This window comes from Panthera pardus, unplaced genomic scaffold, assembly GCF_024362965.1.
Source record: "Panthera pardus isolate Hobbes unplaced genomic scaffold, ASM2436296v1 HiC_scaffold_12, whole genome shotgun sequence".
Taxonomy (NCBI): Eukaryota; Metazoa; Chordata; class Mammalia; order Carnivora; family Felidae; genus Panthera; species Panthera pardus.
This window is the reverse complement of record NW_026526677.1, coordinates 7,516,243-7,536,746: the sequence shown is the minus strand read 5'-3', so window position 1 is coordinate 7,536,746 and position 20,504 is coordinate 7,516,243. Positions and strand designations below refer to the sequence as shown.

At 52.6% G+C, this 20,504-nt stretch overlaps 2 protein-coding genes across 2 annotated transcripts; both read left to right on the top strand.

Moving 5' to 3' along the window:
• Nucleotides 1–487: 487 nt before the first annotated feature.
• ARL2 (ADP ribosylation factor like GTPase 2) lies at nt 488–6,990 on the top strand. Its single transcript, XM_053899479.1, has 5 exons — nt 488–621; nt 3,693–3,803; nt 3,899–4,061; nt 5,561–5,641; nt 6,518–6,990. Exons 1-5 carry the CDS (start codon nt 557–559, stop codon nt 6,650–6,652), a joined length of 555 nt encoding a protein of 184 aa, XP_053755454.1. The 5' UTR covers nt 488–556; the 3' UTR covers nt 6,653–6,990.
• A 3,218-nt stretch (nt 6,991–10,208) lies between these two features.
• On the top strand, nt 10,209–20,089 carry SNX15 (sorting nexin 15). Its single transcript, XM_019414925.2, has 8 exons — nt 10,209–10,433; nt 15,546–15,581; nt 15,786–15,906; nt 17,420–17,535; nt 17,636–17,783; nt 18,109–18,252; nt 19,234–19,491; nt 19,816–20,089. The coding sequence occupies exons 1-8, from the start codon at nt 10,335–10,337 to the stop codon at nt 19,920–19,922; spliced, it is 1,029 nt and encodes a 342-aa protein (XP_019270470.1). The 5' UTR covers nt 10,209–10,334; the 3' UTR covers nt 19,923–20,089.
• Nucleotides 20,090–20,504: the final 415 nt, after the last annotated feature.

Below are 20,504 nucleotides of genomic sequence, written 5' to 3'. Positions count from 1 at the left end.
AGGGGGCATTTTCGCCCGCGACGAAGAATCCCCGGCCCACCCTCTACGAGTCCAGGAGACGGGGAAAAGGGGAGGCCCTGTAACTGGCAGGTTTAGAATGATGCCGAGACCTAAGATGAGCAGGACCTGGATCATGTTTCCGGGGAACAGGGCCTTACACTGGCCCCCGGACGAGCTTGTCAACATCCTTGGGGCTGTCGATTCCGACTCCTGAGTCACAACTCCTACCCCCTGTGCAGCCAAGATACAATCCAGGTTTCCGTTCCTGGCCGAGTCTGGGGTCCTGGGGAAGAAGGAATGGCGGTGCCCTCGTCCCCCAAGCCCTCGGGAAGCGAAGGGTTAACGCAGGTGGCCCCGCAGAAGCCCCTAGCACCGCTAGAGGGACCATCTCGGCCCCACCGCCAGGCGGCTTCGCGGTCACGTGGGAGCGAGGGCGGGACCCAGCGACAGGCCGACCAATAGATTGCGCTGTCGGTGGGCGTGATAGCCAATAGGAGCAGGGAGAGGGGTCCCGGGACTAGGAAGAAACGGCGGCCGGGAGGGGGCTACTGGGACCATGGGGCTTCTGACCATTCTGAAGAAGATGAAGCAGAAAGAGCGGGAGCTGCGACTGCTCATGCTGTATCCTCCTGGACGCCGGAGCCGCGAGGGTAGCGGGGGCCCCGCCGGGCGGGCGGTGCCAGGCGCCCCCTACCGGGCGCGGGGTGCGCGGCCGGCGCGTACCAACTGCCCATTGTGCGTCACGCACGTGGGCCCTACCAATCGCTCTAGCGGGGTGGGGGGGCGTGAGGAGGTCGTACCACCGGCTCGGGGCGGGGGGGTCTCCGTTGCCAAGGCCAAAGGTGAGGGCCTACAGGCGCAGCGGCTAGACTAGATATCCCTATGCAGGGGGCGGGGAGGAGGGCCGGAGGCGACTCGGATGCCACCACCCGTCGGTCTGGCCCGAGCGTGAGGCCTCTGTCCTCCTGGCTCTGACCTTCCTCCCCTGTCCGAGGGTGCCAGACCCCGGCCCCGCCCTCAAGGTCGGAATCCCGGGGGCGTGCGGGCCCCGCCCTCGCTTGGGGGGGGGAGGCGGGTGTAGACGCCTCGGGTTGTTTTCACCCCTGTGTCCAATTGCCCGTCTGTGTGGCCCCGCGGCCGGTCGTTATCTCCCGTCCCCTGCCCAGGCTGACTGCGTGTAGGCCCGAGGGCCCCGCCGACCTTCCGAGTCCCGTTAACAGGCGCCTGCACGCCTTCTGCCCCCTCTTATCCTGGCCGCGTCGGGACTCCGCGATCCCGGAGCTGGGCGGGTTTCACCCAGAGCTCCCCTAGCAGGGGAGAAAAGACATTTAAGTGTACAAATAACTATAATAGTCACATCACGTCTCTTTTAAAAAGCTCTCTTTTTAGAAAGGCACCGAGAATCCACCCATCCAATTAAATATTTACTGAGTGCCTACTATGTACTAGGCACTCTCCTAGGGGCTGGGGTAAAACAGCAAAACCAAACCCCACCGTCTTGGACGGTCCATAATGCTGTGGGGAGAAAGCAAATAGGTAAGCTGTATAGGACGTATGGGGGGGGAAATGCAGTTTAAATAAAGTGGTCAATGAAGGCCGGAGTGGAGAAATTGACAGTTGAGTAAAGATGAGGCGGTGAGGACTGAATCACGTGGATATCTAGGGAAATTTGTTGACGCAAAAGGAACGATTGCAAAGGTCTGGAAGGAGGAACTCAACGGGTGTGTTCAAAAGAATGTCAAGGAGGGCAGTGTGGCTGGAGAGAGTGATTACTAGATTACGAGATGAAGACAGAGGGGACTGAAGAGCCTTTGGTTTTTGGCTTTTCCTTTCGATGAGAAGTGTGGAGAGGAAGCATGATCTCAGGTTAGGTGTGCCATTGCTCTGCCACAGGCGAGATAGGAGGGTGGCTTGGATCAGGGTGGAAGCAGGGAGGTGATGGAAGATGGGGAACATTTTGCCTACAGGCCCAGCAGGAATCGGTCCTGGATTGGGCACAAAGTGAGAGGGAGAGCCAAGTCAAGCCTGACTCTGAGGTGTCTGGCCAGAGCGGTTCGAAGAATGAGGAACCACTTGCTGAGATGGGGAAGGGGGGCAAGGAGCAGGTTCAGAAAGAGGAGAACTCAGGTTTGGCCACGGAAGATGCCTCTGAGACATCCTCTAAGTGCCAGATGGGCAGCTGAAGAGAGGGACTGAGTCCAGGGGAGCAGCTGGGTGGGATGTGTACTTTTAGGAGTCATTAGCATAAAGGTGGTGTTTGCGGGGCACCTGGGTGGCTCAGTTGATTGAGCTTCCGGCTCTTGATTTGGGCTCAGGTCACGATCTCTTGGTTCCTGGGTTTGAGCCCCACATCGAGTTCCTGGGATTCTCTCCCTCTCTCTCTCTGTCCCTTCCCTGCTTGTGCATGTGCTCTTTTTTTTTTTTGGCATGTGCTCTTAAAATAAATAAATAAGCTTCAAAAAGAAAAAAAAAACAAACCAGATGGTATCTGAAGCCATGGTCCTGGGTGAGAGCTCTAAGGGATGAGTGTGGACAGAGGAAAGGACCGCGCTTACCTAGATAAGAGGTCAGGGCGATGAGAACCAGGTGAGGCAGTGGAGGAGGGGGCAGGCCACTGTGTCAGGTGCTGCTGATGGTGCGGGAAGACGAGGCCTGGTTACTGCCCAGCAGGAGAAGAACACGAGGTCTTTAGGTACCTCGGTAAGAGCTGTTTCAGGGAAGCAGTGGCCGCAAAAGCCTCAAGAACGAGCGGGAACACAGAAATTGGAGAGGGTGCCTACGAACAATGGTTTTGAGAAGATTTGCCGTCAAGGGAAGGAAGTAAAGGAATAAGTAGAGGGAGAAGGGATCAAGAGAGGGTGACGTTTGCTTCTCCTAAGGTGGGAGAGACACCAGCTTGTCTGCTGATGGGAATGATCCAGTGGATGATGGAGTTGGAGTTGGATAATCGGCGGTGAAGGCTGGGTCTCAGGAGAGCTTCTTGGTTCCCCCTCATTCCACTGGTTTGAGTCGCCTGGGCCCGCTCCCAGCTGCCAGCCCCCTCGAGCGTTGGAAGGACAGAGGAGGGCGGTTCCCGTTTGTTTGCGCACTCAGCAGCAGAGGGTTTGGAATATTCCGGAAACAGAAAGGTGAGGCTGGCTACCTCCAGATATTTGCTCCTGCTGTTCCCTCTGCCTAGAATGCTCTTCCCTTAGCCCTTTGGAAAGCTGGCTTCTTATCGTTTGGGCCTCAGCCCAAGACCCCGAGAGGGGTGCCCGAGCTAAAGGAAGCTCCTGCAAAGGCCCTCCCCGAAAGCCTCTTAGCTTCGTCTCGTCTAGAGAATCAAGACGGTACCTTGATTCTCATTTGTTTGCACTCTGTCGCCTGTCTCTACACTAGACTAGAAGGTGCACAGGGTGGGGACTTTGACTCTGGGGTACCCCCCCCCCCAGCACCAGAGGAGGCCCCGGCACATAGTATTCAATAAATATTGTAGAGCGAATGAAGGAATCTTCGGTCAGGACGAGATGATAAAATCTTTATTTCTTGATACTTTCCCATTTCTCACGGGCCGATAAATTGGGGCTCAGGCATGTGCTCAACTCATTTGATACGTGGCGGGAAACGCTTGGTCCCCTAAAAGAGGGGCACGGCGGTGATGTCACCACCCTGGGCAGAGCACGGGGACTTCTCCTTAACCTGGTGTGCCCCAGAGGCCTGGACAATGCTGGCAAAACAACCATCCTCAAGAAGTTCAACGGGGAAGACATCGACACCATCTCCCCGACACTGGGCTTCAACATTAAGACCCTGGAACACCGGGGGTGAGTGGGGGCCCTGCAGCGGGCTGGCCCAGAGTAGGGCAGGGAGGGCGGGTGAGGGGCCAGGCTGACCCTCTGGCCACCCCATTCCCGCCCAGATTCAAGCTGAACATCTGGGATGTGGGCGGCCAGAAGTCCCTGCGGTCCTACTGGCGGAACTACTTTGAGAGCACCGACGGCCTCATCTGGGTGGTGGACAGCGCCGACCGCCAGCGCATGAAGGACTGCCAGCGGGAGCTCCAGAGCCTGTTGGTGGAGGAGGTGGGCAGGCTGGCTGGCCAAGCAGGGGGGAGCCAGGCTTCCATCCAGGCCCCCACAACTTTGTGCACATACGCGGATGTGTGAGCAGATTCCCTGAGGGGTCCGTGACCCCAAAGGAACACCTGGGGGGTGGGGGAGGGCTCTGTTCCTTCACTGAGCCCTCACCAGGTGCCCACCCTTGGGGAGGCAGAGACAACCTGTACATTTGGCCCAGGGAAACCCACAGTGCTGTGGGCAGGGCATGCTATGAACTGGGACCTGGGTTCATGTCCCCGTGATGTCACCGCTCCACCACCCTGAACTTCAGTTTCTGCACCTTGAATGGGGCTCTCGGGAGGCTCATCTGAGGCCAGTGGGTGGAGCTTTGGGAAGCAGCGGAGCCTGGCTCAGGAGTTGGCCTCTCCGCTGTGTGACCTCAGGCAAGGCACTTAACCTCTCTGAACCTCCACTTCCTCGTTTCTGAGCTGGGCATTATAATTAGGGTGCTCCGCTAACTTATTAGCTGGGCCAAAACGCTTTAAGTAAAATTTTAGTTTTACAGAAAAGTTGCGAAGATAGCGAAGAAACAGAAATACTTTTCACTCCGCTTCCCCTGTTAACATCTTATGCGACCACCCTGCATTTGTCAAAACTTAGAAAGTAACATTAGTAAGTCACTCTTAACTAGAGATTTTACTTGGATTTCCCCAGTTTTTCCACCAGTCTCCTTTTTCTGCTGCAGGATTTGTCCCGGTTACGACGCTGCATTTAGTTGAAAACAAGGACACTTTTAAGAATGAAAGAGGAAGTTGTTAATACTTACGCAGGGACAACAGACAGCAACAGGACTGCTCTGGGCACACAGGGACAGGTCACCTGGGGTAGCAGGAGCCACCTCCAAGGGGTGTCAAGCAGGTTCAGTGAGATCATGGATGTCAGTGCTGAGCCCTGGCCTGGCACCTCGAGGCCATCTGTCAGGGCTAGATCCACCTGCTTATGCGGAGGGACTCCCGGCGGAAATACACACGTGGAACTAACTGGAAGCAGAGGCCAAGAGTGAGGCCTGTGAGGGTAGTGCACAGTTAAAGGGCAACATGAACTTGGAAGAGGGAAAGGTCACTTCCAGCAGACCCCGTGGTCTCCAGGACAGTTGCATTCATTGTGCATATCAGGTCATGGGATATGGGAGCCGTTTAGAACCAGAGGGCTTGGGGATCATCATGTCCGTCACCCCCTCCCCATTTATGGAGGAGGAAACTGAGGCATAGAGGGGAGAGGTGCCCACTGGGCCCCAGCCTAGGGCTCCGCACCCACCCCCACCAACCCGCTCCAAGTATGGCTGGACTCACAGACCATGGCCATGGTGCTACCCCACTTGGGCCTCTCCTACCACCCCAGGGCCTTGCCTTGATCTTCCAGGTAGATCTCTGACCCCACCTGCTCTGGGTGATGAGGGGAGGGGCCGGGCTGCCCTCTGAGCCCCCACTCCCAACCTCCCCCCCCCATTTTTTTCCCCCCAGCGCCTGGCTGGAGCGACCCTCCTCATCTTTGCCAATAAGCAGGACCTACCCGGAGCGCTGTCCTCTAACGCCATCTGTGAGGTGAGTCCAGGCCTTGGCACAGGTTCGTGGAGGAAAAGAGGCACACGTTTTCTTTGTTAACTTGTGCGACAAGCATTTAGTAGCCTCTCCTGTGTGGCAGGGCCTATGCAGGCCACTGGAGAGTCAGTGACTAATGAGACACGGTTGTGCCCCACAGCCTGGGGGAGGGCAGGCCTGCGAACATGATCCTTCAAGACAATAGCAGCCAGACAGTAGTGAGTGCTCCCATGCCAGGCTCTCTGCGTGGATTATCTTGACCTTCAGTCCTCACCCCAGCCTCACGAACTAGGAACTGTTACTGTCACTCTGTAGATGGCGAAGCAGGTTTAGAGAAGCTGGGTGACTCACCCAGGGTCACACAGCCAGGGAGCAGACAGGCCGGGATTTAAACACAGGCCTCTGTGTCCCCAAATTGTATCGATCCTATTTCTGATTCTAGAGCTTGAAGCAGCAGCATGAGAAAGAGTAGGGTTAGAATCTTGGTTTTGTCACTTACTGGCTGTGTGATCTAAGGCAGGTTGCTTAAGCTCTCTGAGGTATTCTAAGTAAAATGCCCAACAATCCCTGGCTCCTTGGGCCTTGGGAAGAGTGGATGGGAGGACGTTTGTGGGGCTCGTAGCACAATGCCTGGATCCTAGCAGATGCTCAGGAGCCTGCGTCCCCGTTCAGTTACTGAGGGGTAGCGTTGGTGGGGTTGGGTGCCGAGAGCCCAGGTGCCCTGAGGGGCTGACAGATCTTCCCCAGGGGCCAGGGGAGGCTCCTGAGAGCAGGCCCTAAAGGGAGGCATGGACTTCCCGTGGGCCAGGAGAGGGAAGAGGCAGTGAGTGGGCAGGGTCTGTGGTCCCCAGGGCCCACCGTCATCTTCCCCCCTCCCAGGCCCTGGAGCTGGACTCCATCCACAGCCACCACTGGTGCATCCAGGGCTGCAGCGCCGTCACCGGGGAGAACCTCCTACCTGGCATCGACTGGCTCCTGGATGACATTTCCAGCCGCGTCTTCACGGCCGACTGAACCACTCCAGACGTCCCCCCCCCACACCCCCACACCTCACAGTCCAGCCCCCTCCCCCGGCCCTCATCAGGCACCATCCACGGGGGGGATGGCAGTCGGCCAGCCTGACTAACACCCCCCGCCCCACTCCGTAACCTGCTGCTGCTAACACTACCCACTGCTTCTCGGCGGCCGGCTCCCGTGGCCGGAGGGCTGCTGCCCTGGCCGTCACCCTGGCTCCTGACCCGGCCCGCCTGCGGAGGAGAGGGCTGGGGCTGGGAGAGGGCCGCCTCTGCTGCTACCAAGGCTGTGGGCCTCATCCTTTGCTCAGCTGTGAGAATAAACCGTTCCCCGCCCCACTTCCTGGTAGAGTCATGCGTTGATCCAGCAGCTTTAAGACCCCCACCCGGAGCCCAGGGCGCAGCAGGGCACAGAAAGGAACGGGTCATTTCAGTCAGAGGGTTAACCGCGGCTGTGTCACAGGGACAGACAATTAGAGGAGCACAGGACAGGGCGGCAACGAATCCCACTTGGAAGACTCCAGGCAGGCTCCCCAGAGGGAGTGACGTTAAAGGCAAGAAAGACACAGAGATTTGCTCCTAACCTGGTGCTAGGATTCCTTCCTGGAGAGGGAATGGGCAAAATCCGGGCTCTGTTAGGGTGGACGAGGGGAAATTGGCGTTAGGTAGACAAACTCAGAACATCACCTGTCCTACCGTGTAGAAGATTAAAACGACCTGCCCTGTCCTCTGTGTGAGACACTCTGTGGTCCCCGCGCTCCCAAGCCCTATGGTGCGTGAGCACACCCGGGCTCCAGAGCCAAACCCCAGCTCTGCCACTCACCGGATGATGCTGAGCAAGTTGCCTAACCTGTCTGTGCCACAGTGTCCCCATCTGGGGGAGAGATCATGGCACCGACCTGCTTAGTTTGGGACAAGGACCAAATGGGTGAGTGTCTTGTGTGTCACAAGCACTGCACAGTGTTAGCTATAATTATCACTGTTTGAACCAGTAAGAGCTCAAGCAGATCCAGTGGATGTGAATTCAGCCATCCACTGATCCAGATGAGTCACCGCAGGGGTCAAGTCCTCCCGGGGCACCCTTAGTAGTAAGCAGCATCCTTGAGTTAAAGCATGAATTATGCATGGGTGGAGAAAAAGAAGAAAATAACAAGGCCATACTCATTACCAAGGCTTGCAGATGGGGAGTGTGAGCTGTGGCAGAAAGCCTGCATCCTGCACTCAGCCCAGCGGGAACGTGGGGAGCCCTGCTGGCATCCGGGAATCTGCAACTTTCCTCCCTCTGCTCCTCCCGCTGATGGAAATGGTGTAGCTGGAGTCTGAAGGCCGGGGGCAGGGGGAAACTGATCTAGATAGGAACGGGGCTTTGTGGAGTTATTTCTAGAAAATGTATCGTAAGCCCCGGAGGGTGAAGGGGGCAACAGCGGAAACATCCGCAGTGTTCCGGTCTCAAGGCTGTCGAACGCGACAGGATCACGAGGTACAGAGCCCCGTGCTCCCCCAGAAGGCAGTTAAGAAACAGACCCACTGTAATTGCCTGGCAGTCCGTGAAACTGCACGCGCTCCCTGCGTGCTTGCACATAAACACCAGATGTGGGTCTCGTTCATGTTTAAGACCCTTTGTGCTCCCTTTCATATTTTGAGGCTCTTTGATGTTTATATCTAATGGAACATGAAATAAAGGCTACGTGCAGACCCTGGCTACCGCTACCCTCTCGCAGAGGCTCTGTGCCCAGGTTAGAGCCTGGAGCCTGCTTCGGATTCTGTGTCTCCCTCTCTCTCTGCTCCTCCCCCGCCTGTGCTCTCTCTCAAAAATAAATAAATAAACACTTATAAATAAACAAAGCAAATGGGTCTGCAGAGGTGTGTACCATTCAAGGGGATAGCCCATCTCAGCGCCCTCCCCAACACCTCCTGGTTATCTACCCTCTGCCTGAGCCTCCACAAGTCTTATTTGGGAGTTTCCTTCACCTCTGTCTGGAGACTGGCAGTACGGTGCTCACACATCTGAGTTCCGGCACCAGGAGTGGCCATGAGCACTTGAGGGCCTCACTCACACTACTGCTTTTAAGCTTCACACCCTGGCGGGGGTAGTTATCAGTCAGGATTCTCATCGGCCTGCCCCAGATACTGATCACAACTGCCCCCAGCCAACTGGATGGTTCTTGGAAGGATACCCGGAACTCATGGTCTCCCCGACAGAGGTCTCGGGATGCCAGACGTCAGGAGTGCCCAGGGGCTGGGCAGCTAAATCTGCGGCCAACACTGCACACCAGGGACAAATTGGTCCCCTTGCCAGACACTGTGCCCTCGGTCCCTCACTCAAGGTACTCAGCCTTCAGGAGAGAGTCCCCCACCCCGACCCAGGAGCTGGGGCAAGGAAAGGAGCCAACACCTTTGGATTCTGGGGCAGGAGGCTGAAGGACTACACATATAGAGAACTATCTTCAAACAAAGATACGGTGCTAACAGAGAGAAGGGGGTGAATGCTGGACAGGCCAAGAAGAGAAAAAAAGAAATATCCACTGCAGGAGATTCTATTATAAAACACCCTCTATTATAAACATTCTAGAGATGAGAGATTTAGGCTCCAGTAATCAAAGGAAACCGTACAGCTGGTAAGAAGTGTGACCTCAGGGGTGCCTGGGTGGCTCAGTCATTCTTGAGCTCAAGAGCCCCAACAGGCTCTGTGCTGACAGCTCGATGGAGCCTGCAGCATGCATTACATTCTGGGTCTCCCTCTCTTTCTGCCCCTCCCCTGCTCACACTCTCTCTTTCTCTCAAAAATAAACATTAAAAAAAAAAAGTCATTTGCAACTATGTGGATGGAACTGGAGGGTATTATGCTAAGCGAAATTAGTCAGAGAAAGACAAATATATGACTTCGCTCACATGATGAATTTAAGATACTAAACAGATGAACAGAAGGGAAGGGAAGGAAAAATAATATAAAAACAGGGAGGAGGACAAAACGTAAGAGATTCTTGAATATGGAGAACAAACAGGATTGCCAGAGGGGTTGCGGGAGGAGGGGTGGTCTAAATAGGTCAGGGGCATTAAGGAATCTACTCCTGAAATCATTATTGCACCATGTGCTAACCTGGATGTAAATTAAACTACAAACAAATTAATTGATTAAAAAAATGAAAGAAAATGCTATCAAAAAAAAAAAAAAAAAAGAAGAAGAAGAAAAAAAGTGTGACTTCAGAACTTGTGAAGCCATCCTGCCTCTCTGGAATTCTCTTTTGCTTCCCCTACCTTTCCTGAAAACATGAATTATCGAATCCTACGGAGGGAGACAGGGAAATGATTTGGCTACAACTGGCACACTTTGGACACAGTGAAAGGTGGGTGGATAGATGAAAGCGGGGAATTGGGAAGCAGAGGAGAAGCTGGCGATGCTTGATGGGGCGGGTTTGACCTCGGGTCAGAGCTGAACGATCCAACCTCCCCAGCTTCAATCCCCCAGTTCACGCTTTACCAACAACCGTGAACTTTTTAGACGCTCCCTGGCCGCCCGCCTGGGCCGAGAGCTGCGCCGTCACTTGCGACTGCTCCCTAGGCCCAAGGAAGGAGGGCGCAAGCCCGGCTGAGGCGGTGGCTGGCGGGGACTGACCCGGAGGGGCGGGGGCGGCGTGGAGGAGGCAGAGGCCGGCGGTCAGCTCCGCTCCAGCTCGGTTGCCATGTCCCGCCAGGCGAAGGACGACTTTCTGCGGCACTACACCGTCTCCGATCCCCGGACCCACCCCAAAGGCTACACCGAATATAAAGTGACCGCGCAGGTGAGGTGGGGCCCGGCGGGGACCTTTACCCTTTTAACTAGAGGGGGGCCGGGTTTTACCTTAAGGCAAGGAGCAGCTGGAAGCTCCCTTTTTAGACGACAGAAATGGATTTCCCCTTTAAGGGGAGGCTGCGGTAAGAGCCTTCGTTTACTTCTTTAGCCTTCAGGGGGCGAGGCCCTGGGAGGGCGCTGTCCTTTTAAAAGGGCGTGGACGGCAGTTCTCGGAGTGGGAGGGGTGGGTTCCCACGCCCAACGTGTGGTGTCTTCACTTCAGGCTGTGAATTTCTCTAAATTAACAGGAAAGCTCTGTTCCATCCAAATATCAGTTCTCCAGTCTCTTGGAGTAAGTTTTGTTAACTGGTTTGTTTGATGTTTACATAAAAGTTCCTTTTTAAAAGACTTTCATTTTTAATTCTTCAGAAAACACCGCTCTATGGCTTTAAAAATTCATACAGTTCAAAAGAATCTGAAGAGTAAGTCTCTATCTTCACGGTCCTAGCGGGAGGTCAATAGATGAAGACGAAAGTTGACGTATGTAGCAGTAACAACGTTTATAAGCACAGTTTATAGATACTTGGGGGAAACCAAGAGAAGAATTAAAAAATGGAAGCAGTCTAAAAGAGTGTCCGTAGAATGACATACAAGAATTGGTTGGGGAAGACTTCGCTATAAATTGTTTTGTACCTTTAGGATTTTGAACTAGGCAACTATTAAACTGGTGCATTAGTAACTGTTAAAAGGAAGCAGAAACTCAAAGATACTTCCAAAGTGATTTAAGTGCAGAATCCTAGATGTTTAAAATGAGCTTTCCCCATATCCTTTATGCCTTAACTTTGGCCTAAAAACGCAAAAAGATTGCCCTTAGAAAGATGAGACGGAGCGGGGTGGGAAGGGTGTGGCAAGGAGCTGTAGCCTTTTCCTGAAGTCTTGCTGTTGAAGCACTTTTAAACAAGTAAATGCATTATTTTGACATATTTTTTATAACTTTTAAAGATAAATAATTTTCCCTCCCTTACCATCCCCATCTGTCTGCCATCTTTGTGAGAACCAATGCATCTAGTTTCTTATTTATCCTTGCAGATAAACCCTATATTTAAAAGCAAATATGTCAGAGGCGCCTGGGTCGCTCAATCCGTTAAGCCTCCGGCTCTTGATTTAGGCTCAGGTCATGGATCTACTCCCGAGGTTCATGAGATCAAGTCCTGAGTCAGGCTCTACACTGACAGCTCAGAGCCTCCTTGGGATTCCCCCCTGCCCCGACCACCTCTGCCTCTACCCTGTTCTCTCTCTCTCTCTCTCTGCCTCCACCCTGCATTCTCTGTCTCAAAATAAACAAACTTAAAAAAAATTAGGTATGTCACAAAATTCTACTGACACCAATATTACACTTTATATTAACTTTATGTTGAATTTAAATGAAAACTTACAAAATAAAAAAACAGATAATCACCTGACAAACCAAAAAAACAATAAAAATTTTTAAAAAAGACTATTAAAAAAAGCAGATATGTGTAACACACAGTGACGTTCTACAAGCCACTTGCCGGTATTCCTTTTTTTTTTTTTGTTATTTCCCCTTGTAAATTTTTAAAAACTGACACATAATTTACATACATATGCCCAACTCTCAAGTGTATAGCCCAGTAATTTTTACATTACATATGTATACGTCTGTGCAGGCAGCGCTCAGACCAGGATATAGACCCTGTCTTTTTTTGTTCCTTCCCAATCTATAGTCCTACACCCACAGAGATAACCACTGACCTGACTTCTCTTGCCACAGATTAGTTTTGTCTGTTCTTGAACCTCATACAAATGGAATCATCCACAGCAAGTACTCTTTTGTGTCTGGCCTTCGTCACTGTCTATATGGTATTTTTGGAATTCATCTGTGTTGTTACGTGTATAAGTATTCTTTTTTTATTGCCATGTGGCATTAGTCCCTTGTATAAATACACCACCATTTCTTTATTCATTCTGCTGTTATTGGACATTTGGGTTGTATCTAAAAAGTGTTTTAGTTGCTACAAGTAGAGTTGTATGAACACATGTACAAGTCTTTTTATGGGCATGTGCACCCATTTCTTCTTGGTATGTACTTAGGAGTGAAATTAGTGGGTCATTTGATAGGTACCTGTGTAGTTGTTCTAGAAATTACCAGTTTGGGGGGCACCTGGGTGGCTCAGTCGGTTAAGCATCTGCCTCTTGGTTTCGGCTCAGGTCATTATCTCCCAATGGTTGGTGAGTTCGAGCCCTGAGTAGGGCTCCGTGCTGCCAACGCAGAGCCCGCTTGGGTTTTTCAGTCTCTCCTTCCCTCTCTCTCTCCCTCTCTGCCCCTACCCGGCTTGTGCTCGCCCACACTCTCTCTCAAAACAAATAGATTTTAGAAATTACCAATTTTCGGGGCACCTGCCTGGCTCTTTCAGTAGAGCTTGGGGTTGTGAGTTTGAGCCCCATGTTGGGTGGAGAGATTACTTAAAAATAAAATCTGAAGAGGGACGCCTGGGTGGCTCAGTCGGTTGAGCGTCCAACTTGGGCTCAGGGCATGATCTCACGGTTCGTAGGTTCGAGCCCTGCATCGCGTTCTGTGCTGACAGCTCAGAGCGTGGAGCCTGTTCCAGATTCTGTGTCTCCCTCTGCCCCTCCCTTGCTTGTGCTCTGCCTCTGTCTCAAAAATAAACATTAAAAAAATTTTTTTTTTTAAATCTGAAGAGAAGAGAAGGAAGAGAAAAGAGAAAGAAATCACTGATTTTTAAAAGTGGTTATACTGTTTTATACTCCTGTTCTCACCAGCACTTGATATCATGAGCATCTTTAATTTTCAGCATTCTAGGCTGGTGTATGTGTAACATCTGATTGCAGCATAATTTGCATTTCTCTGATGACTAATGATGTTGAGCATATTTTCATAATCTTATTGGCCAAACACCTTCTTTTGTGGAAGGTGCCTGCTCAAACATTTTGCCCAATTTTAATTTTTTTTAGTGTGTGCGTGTTTTGTTTTGTTTTTTTAGAGAGAGACAGAGCACAAGTGGGGGAGGGGCAGAGAGAGAGGGAGACAGAATTTGAAGCAGGCTCCAGGCTCTGAGCTGGTGGCACAGAGCCTGACGCGGGGCTCAAACTCACAGACTGTGAGATCATGACCTGAGCCAAAATCAGACGCTTAACCGACTGAGCCACCCAGGCGCCCCTGTTTTGCCCAATTTTAAAAGTTGAGTTATCTTTTTAGTATTGATCTGTAGGAGTTCTTTATATATTCTGGATATGAGGTGTTTTTTTTTTTTTTTTTTTGTCAGGTATATATATTCCTCAACAGTTTTTAAATCTAGTTTCTTTTACCCAACATATTTCAGGCAAGTTTGTCGTGAAAAGCAAAAGCCAGGGTTTTGGTCCTAGCTGTCCCTCTTACTTGCTGTGCGACTTTTAAAGAATTTTTATTTTTAACTGAGGTTTAGTTGACAGACGGTATTATGTTATTTTCAGGTGTACCACATAGTGATTCGACGCTTATGATGAAATGTTGACCACGATAAGTGTAGTTGACCAGCTGTCGCCATAGAAAATTATTGCAGTATTGGGGCACCTGGGTGGCTCAGTCTGTTAAGCGTCCGACTTCAGCTCAGGTCATGATCTCGTGGTTCGTGACTTCGAGCCCCGTGTCGGGCCCTGTGCTGATGCCTCAGAGCCTGGAGCCTGTTTCAGATTCTGTGTCTCCCCCTCTCTCTGCCCCTCCCCCACTCCCACTCTGTCTCTGTCTCTCAAAAATGAATAAATGTTAAAAAAAAAATTAGGGGCGCCTGGGTGGCTCAGTCAGTTAGGCCGCCGACTTCGGCTCAGGTCACGATCTCGCGGTCCGTGAGTTCGAGCCCCGCGTCGGGCTCTGTGCTGACAGCTCAGAGCCTGGAGCCTGTTTCAGATTCTGTGTCTCCCTTTCTCTGGCCCTCCCCCGTTCATGCTCTGTCTCTCTCTGTCTCAAAAATAAATAAACGTTAAAAAAATTTTTTTTTTTTAATTAAAAAAAAAAAGAAATATAATATAGTGGGGGCGCCTGGGTGGCTCAGTCGATTGAGCTTCCGACTTCAGCTCAGGTCATGATCTCACAGCTCATGAGTTCAAGCCCTGCGTCGGGGCTGACAGCTTAGAGCCTGGAGCCTGCTTCGGATTCTGTGTCTCCCTCTCTTTCTGCCCCTAACCCACTCGCATTCTGTCTCTGTCTCTCTCAAAAATAAATAAACATTAAGAAAATAAAAAAAAAGGGCGGGGGGGGCTCCTGAGTGGCTCAGCTGGTTGAGCATCCGACTTCGGCTCAGGTCATGATCTCACAATTTGTGAGTTCGAGCCCTGCGTCAGGCTCTGTGCTGACCGCCCGGAGCCTGGAGCCTGCTTCGGAGTCTGTGTCTCCCTCTCTCTCTGCCCCTGCCCCACTTGCACTCTGTCTCTCTCTGTCTCTCAAAAAGAAATAAAAATGTAAAAAAAAATTTTTTTAATTAAAAAAAAAAAAAAAAAGAAATGTAACATAGCGACTACAGGGTCTTCTTTCCACCTCAGACCCCAGTCTGCCCTTCCAGAAGGTCACAACCCCAGTGATGGTTCTTCTGTGCTCAGGAGTGTTTGCCCACAGCGTCTCCCTCACTTAAGGAAGGAGGGGCTTCTGGGACGGAACCTGATTCTTTGGAGAACTTGAGGTTCTTTGGTTTCAGTGTGAAATTCAGGGACTTGGCCCTTTGAAGGAACTGAAATAGTGCTCCCTTGGGTGGTACGTAAGCTACAGTTGGAACGACGCAGAGAAGGTTAGTGTGGCTGCTGCAGATGGATGGCATGTAATTCACGAAGGAACTGAGATAAAAGTTGGGCCGAGGACCGAGGGGTGTGGACGGGTCCTTAGGGACCCTCGCGTCGGGCAGATGACGAAACTGGCGTATGGTAGAAAGCCACACAAAGCCACACAAAGCCTCGAAGCCAGGACACCTTGATAGCCGTGGTCAACAGCCAAAGGCACCTGCCCTTTTGAGGGGGGGCTGGGAGGTACCTGGGGCCTCCCTGGATTTTACTGGGTGATGGGGTGTCAGATGTCAGTCTCTGGACTCACCTGGTTCTTGCCTTTCTTCCTCAGTTCATCTCAAAGAGGGACCCAGAGGATGTCAAAGAGGTGAGGCTCCTGGGAGGAAGGGGGACCATTCCCCGATTCCAGATGCAGGAGCAGTAAAGGAACAACTGATCACTCCGCAGCCCTGGGAGGAGGGGGTGCTACGCCCCAATCTGCACACCCACGCTGGGGCCAGGCGGGGGGTGGGGGGCGGGGAAGCCTCTTTCCACCGTTGCCGGCCTGGGTCAAGTCTTGTGTCCCCCTTAGGTGGTGGTCTGGAAGCGGTACAGCGACTTCCGCAAGCTGCATGGAGACCTGGCCTACACCCACCGCAACCTCTTCCGCCGCCTGGAGGAGTTCCCGGCCTTCCCCCGTGCCCAAGTGTTTGGTGAGTGTTCATCCTGGCATTCAGGCCGCAGATGGAGGGACAGGTGGGCAAAGGGGACCCCTGCTGGCGGGGGCTGGATGAGGGGAACCCAGACCGCCAGCAGAGACACTTTTGGGGAGCTCAAGGGCCCTTAGAGACAACCTCCTTCCACACAGGGGGAAACTGAGGCTCAGAGCAGCCTAGCCTTTAGTGTGCGTCTCAGGCCCTTTAACATTCCGTCTTCGTTAGCCCCATTTTCAAGACAAGGCCGCTGGGACGCAGGGTCATGAAGGGGCTTGGCCTGTAAATGGCTAGAACCAGAATGCCTCCCCACAAGCCGGTGTTTCCTCCAGACCCTCGCTGTCCAAAAGCAGCAGCTGTGAGCCAGATGTGGTGAGTCTGAGCTGAGGTGTGCCTGTGGGTCGAATGCACACTGCAATAGAATGTAAATTATCCTGATAGCTTATCTGTGGATCCCGTGTCCAAAGGAGATTATTGTGGTTGCTTGGGTGAAGTGAAACATATATATAAAGCATTTCACTTAACTCAATATAAAGATATTTATTTATATATTTATATTTATGCATTTATTTATATATTTTGTAGAGAGAATCTCTTATTTATTTATTTTGAGAGTGTGTGTGTGTGTGTGTGTGTGTGTGTGTGTGTACAGGAGAGGCAAGAGAAGGAGAGAGAGAATCCCAAGCAGGCGCCACGCTGATGGCTGACACAGGGCTCGAACCCACGAACCTTGAGATCGTGACCTGAGCGGAAACCCAAGAGTCGGACGCTTAACCAACTGAGCCCACCCAGGCGCCCCAAATGGAATATATTATTAACACCGAGTTAACCTGTTTCTTTTTACTTTTTTTTTTAACATGGTGACTAGAAAATGACAAATTACGTATGCCACTCATGATGTATTTCTGGGTGGCCGGGACTGATCCGTTACTTGCGTCTGTAGACTCACGTGAGCTCCCCTTTCACAGCAAGAAGAAGGCTTGCTGCTGGCAGGTCATGCCAGGCTGTGGGCAGCGCAGCCAGCTGCTCCCCTGGCAGCACGATGACGAGGTCAGAGCTAGGTGACTCTGCAGGACATCTAGAACAGAGCAGGGCAACCGTAAACACAGAGCTACCTGCTGTGTGACCTTGGCCGAGTCACTTCTCTCTCTGAGCCTTACTTTCCTCTCCGTTACATCAAAACCGTCTGAAACTATTTTGTTTCTTGCTGGCTGGCTCCCCTGCCTGTCTAGGATGTGATATCCACGAGAGGAGAGGCCTTGCTTTTCTCTCTTTCGCCTTCTCAACACCAATCTAGCGCATTAGTAGGTGCTCGATAAACATCTGGCAAATGGATGACTAGGGAGCTCGGTCCCTGCTTGCAAGCACCCTCACCCCACCTCCCCGGGAGGAGCCAGGGAAGATGATGGGGAGGACGGCAGCAGGCTGCTAGGATCCTCTCCGGCTGAACCAGGAAAGTGACCCCTGTGGATCACTGCCTCTCTCCCCACCCCTTGTCTTGGGGCGGCCGCAGGCCGGTTCGAGGCCTCAGTGATTGAGGAGCGGCGGAAGGGGGCCGAGGACCTGCTTCGCTTCACCGTGCACATCCCTGCACTCAACAACAGCCCCCAGCTCAAGGAGTTCTTCCGGGTGCGTGTACCTGCTGTCCCTCTTCCCGGGTACCTGGGAAACCTACCTGCCCTCGAGGCCGCGCTGGAGATTTCCCCATCCCTGTCTTTCTCTCCCGCAGGGTGGGGAGGTAACCCGGCCCTCTGACATGTCCAGGGACCTACACATCCTGCCACCCCCTCTGATCCCCACACCGCCCCCTGAGGAACCCTGGTTGCCCCAGCCACTCCCTGCAGAGAGGAGAGGCCTTGAGGAACTGGAGGTGCCAGGTACATGGGGGGGTGGGGAGGGCGGCAGGGCTGGAGGGTCTGGGGGTGGTGGCGGGCACACACTTCCTCCCCAGTAAAGATTTTCCCCAGTAAAAATTCTGGGGTGTGTTCCAGCCCCTCTACCATTAACCTGCTGAGGAGCTCTAGCCAGGCCATTTTCCTTCTCTAGGCTATAGTTTCTTAATCTGTAAAAGGGGCACAACCCTAAACGTGGGCTTATCTGTGCCCTTGGGTGCCACAAGGATTTAATGAGAGGCAATTCCATTTTGAAAGCTGGGGAATGATAAGGACGGGCATGAAATGTCACCAATGATCTATTCCTCAGCGGATCCCCCACCATCCAGCCCTGCCCAGGAGGCCCTGGATCTCCTCTTTAACTGTGGGAGCACCGAGGAGGCATCCGGTTCCCCTGCCCGAGGCCCCCTCACAGAGGCTGAGCTTGCCCTCTTCGACCCCTTCTCCAGGGAAGGTAACAAGCTGGGACAAGCAGAGGGGGGCTGATGTGGGGGCAAGGAGAGTAGGCAGAGCCACTAACTAGCTCATGTCGTGCCTGTGTGAATCCTAGAAAGGAGCCCCCCTTCGGGCAGCCCGCAGCCTTAGTGAGAATCGGAAGCAGGTCCCCACCCCCCATACTCCCCCCTGCCCTGTGCCAGGGCGCATAAGCTGGAGGCCCCTGGACAGTGGGCAACCACAGAGGAAGGAAATGAGCCACCTCCCACCGTGGGATCTCCTCCTCCCTGAGAAAGCTTTGGAACAGGCAGGGGTCACCCTGTCTTCGGAGGGTTTGAGTTCCTTCCATTGGAAGCCCAAGGTGGGGGTTTCCCGGCTGGCTCGGGGTCACGCTGCAGATCTTGAAGGCAGGAGAAGCCTGTCGATCGGGGAGGGGTGAGGCTTGGGTTCAGAGAGCAGCACGGGAGGCCCTGCAGCTGCTGCTGGCAGGTGGAGGCCTCCCACAAGACCCCCCGCCCCCATGGAAGGGGGAAGGCCCCCCATGGAGGGGGTTCTCAACTGAAGTTGTAAGACCTGAGATTCTCTGAATCGGTTATTCTAACGTTCCAAGGTTTGGAGCCTTTCTATCCTTGGCCTGGTATGGTTGCTCTAGCATCCTTCCGTTAAACTTTGCGGAGAGAATTCTTACGTTTGTAGATCAACTATAGTCAGGAGAGGAGTAGGCCCAGTGACCCAAACCTCACAAACTAATGTTAGTGCGTACCCAAGGAAAGAATTAGGAAGGTCATTGTTTTTGTTTTTACAAAAGCAAAGGACTGCATCAATTAAATAGGTCATGGCTAGTTTGCTATGCACAAACGGCTCTTGAGTTGCTCAGGCACTGCTTCCCTCCACGTGGAACAGGTTGGTACCTTGATGGGCAAGAGAGTTCTGGGGATAGGCAGCAGGCCCTGGGAAAAGGAGGGCCAGTCTGGCCTGAGTCCTCCATATCTGATTGTAGAAGGTGCAGGCCCCCGTCCAACCCACCTGGGTGAGCTGGCAGCAATGGAGGCGGAGTCTGAAAGGCTGGACCAGGAACCCTGGGAGCCTGGAGGGCAGGAGGAGGAAGAGGAGGAGGAAGAACGGCCCGTCCCTGCATATCTGAGCCAAGCCACAGAGCTCATCACCCAGGCTCTGCGGGATGAGAAGGCAGGTGCCTACCCTGCAGCCCTGCAGGGCTATCGGGACGGCGTGCACATCCTGCTACAGGGGGTTCCCGGTGAGTAGGCCTGGAAGGTGGAAGGGCAGGCCCAGAGTCTCAGATAGTGCAGCGAAGGGAAGGGAAGGTGCAAAACAAGCAAGTCCAGGGGGAGAAGTGTTGTCCCTGACCAGGTATATAACCTTGGGCAGTTTCTTTACCTCTTGTGGCCTCAATTTTCTTATTTGTAAAATGGGGAGAATAGATCTGATTCCCAGGGAGCGGGGGGAGCAGCGGGGCGGGTGGGGAGGGGGGAAGATGCATGTTGATGCTCTGTGAACTGTAAGGGGCTGGACCAGGGGTTCTGAACCCAGGTGTCCCAGCTGAACCATTCTCTCTCCATAGGGGACCCATCACCTGCCCGCCGGGAGGGTGTGAAGAAGAAGGCAGCTGAATATCTAAAGCGGGCAGAAGAAATTTTGCACCTGCATCTGTCCCAACTCCCCCCATGAGAGGACATGAACCCCTACCCAGGACGAGCTCCAGCACTGCCAGCCACTCCCTTTTACTTTCCCTGGGGCCTGGCCCTATATCCTGGTCTTGTAACTCTAGGGGTCATTTCTGTATGTAACTGGACCAAGAATGAGACAAATAATGAATTTGAAGCTCCTTGACCACATCTGCCACCTTGGAATCAGGGACTCCTACTTGTGATCCTGTCTATCTTGTGTGAGCAGCATCTCTGGTCCTAAACTAGCTGTTTACCCATCTAGAACAGGGTTCTGCAAACTATGGCCAGCAGCCACATTTTGCCTAAGTGCCTTTTTCTGTAAGGCCCATGAGCTAGAAAGGTTTTTACATTTTTTAATAGTTGAAAAAAAAAAAATCAAAAGAATAGTATTCTGTGACAGGTGAAAATTACATGAAATTTAAGTATCTAAGAATAAAATGTGGAACACAATCAGGCTCATTCGTTTAATATTGTCTGTGGCTGCTTTCCCACTACACCAGCTGAGGTGAATAGTGGCAGAGTCGACTAATTCCAATCCGCAAATCCCAAAGCATTTACTATCTGCCCTTTGCAGAAAAAGTTT

Coding starts and splice junctions, on each gene's coding strand:
- ARL2 (XM_053899479.1), top strand. CDS start 557: ATGGGGCTTCTGACCATTCTGAAGAAGATGAAGCAGAAAGAGCGGGAG. Junction 3,804..3,898: donor AAGACCCTGGAACACCGGGG/GTGAGTGGGGGC, acceptor ATTCCCGCCCAG/ATTCAAGCTGAACATCTGGG. Junction 4,062..5,560: donor AGAGCCTGTTGGTGGAGGAG/GTGGGCAGGCTG, acceptor TTTTCCCCCCAG/CGCCTGGCTGGAGCGACCCT.
- SNX15 (XM_019414925.2), top strand. CDS start 10,335: ATGTCCCGCCAGGCGAAGGACGACTTTCTGCGGCACTACACCGTCTCC. Junction 18,253..19,233: donor CGACCCCTTCTCCAGGGAAG/GTAACAAGCTGG, acceptor ATCTGATTGTAG/AAGGTGCAGGCCCCCGTCCA. Junction 19,492..19,815: donor CCTGCTACAGGGGGTTCCCG/GTGAGTAGGCCT, acceptor CTCTCTCCATAG/GGGACCCATCACCTGCCCGC.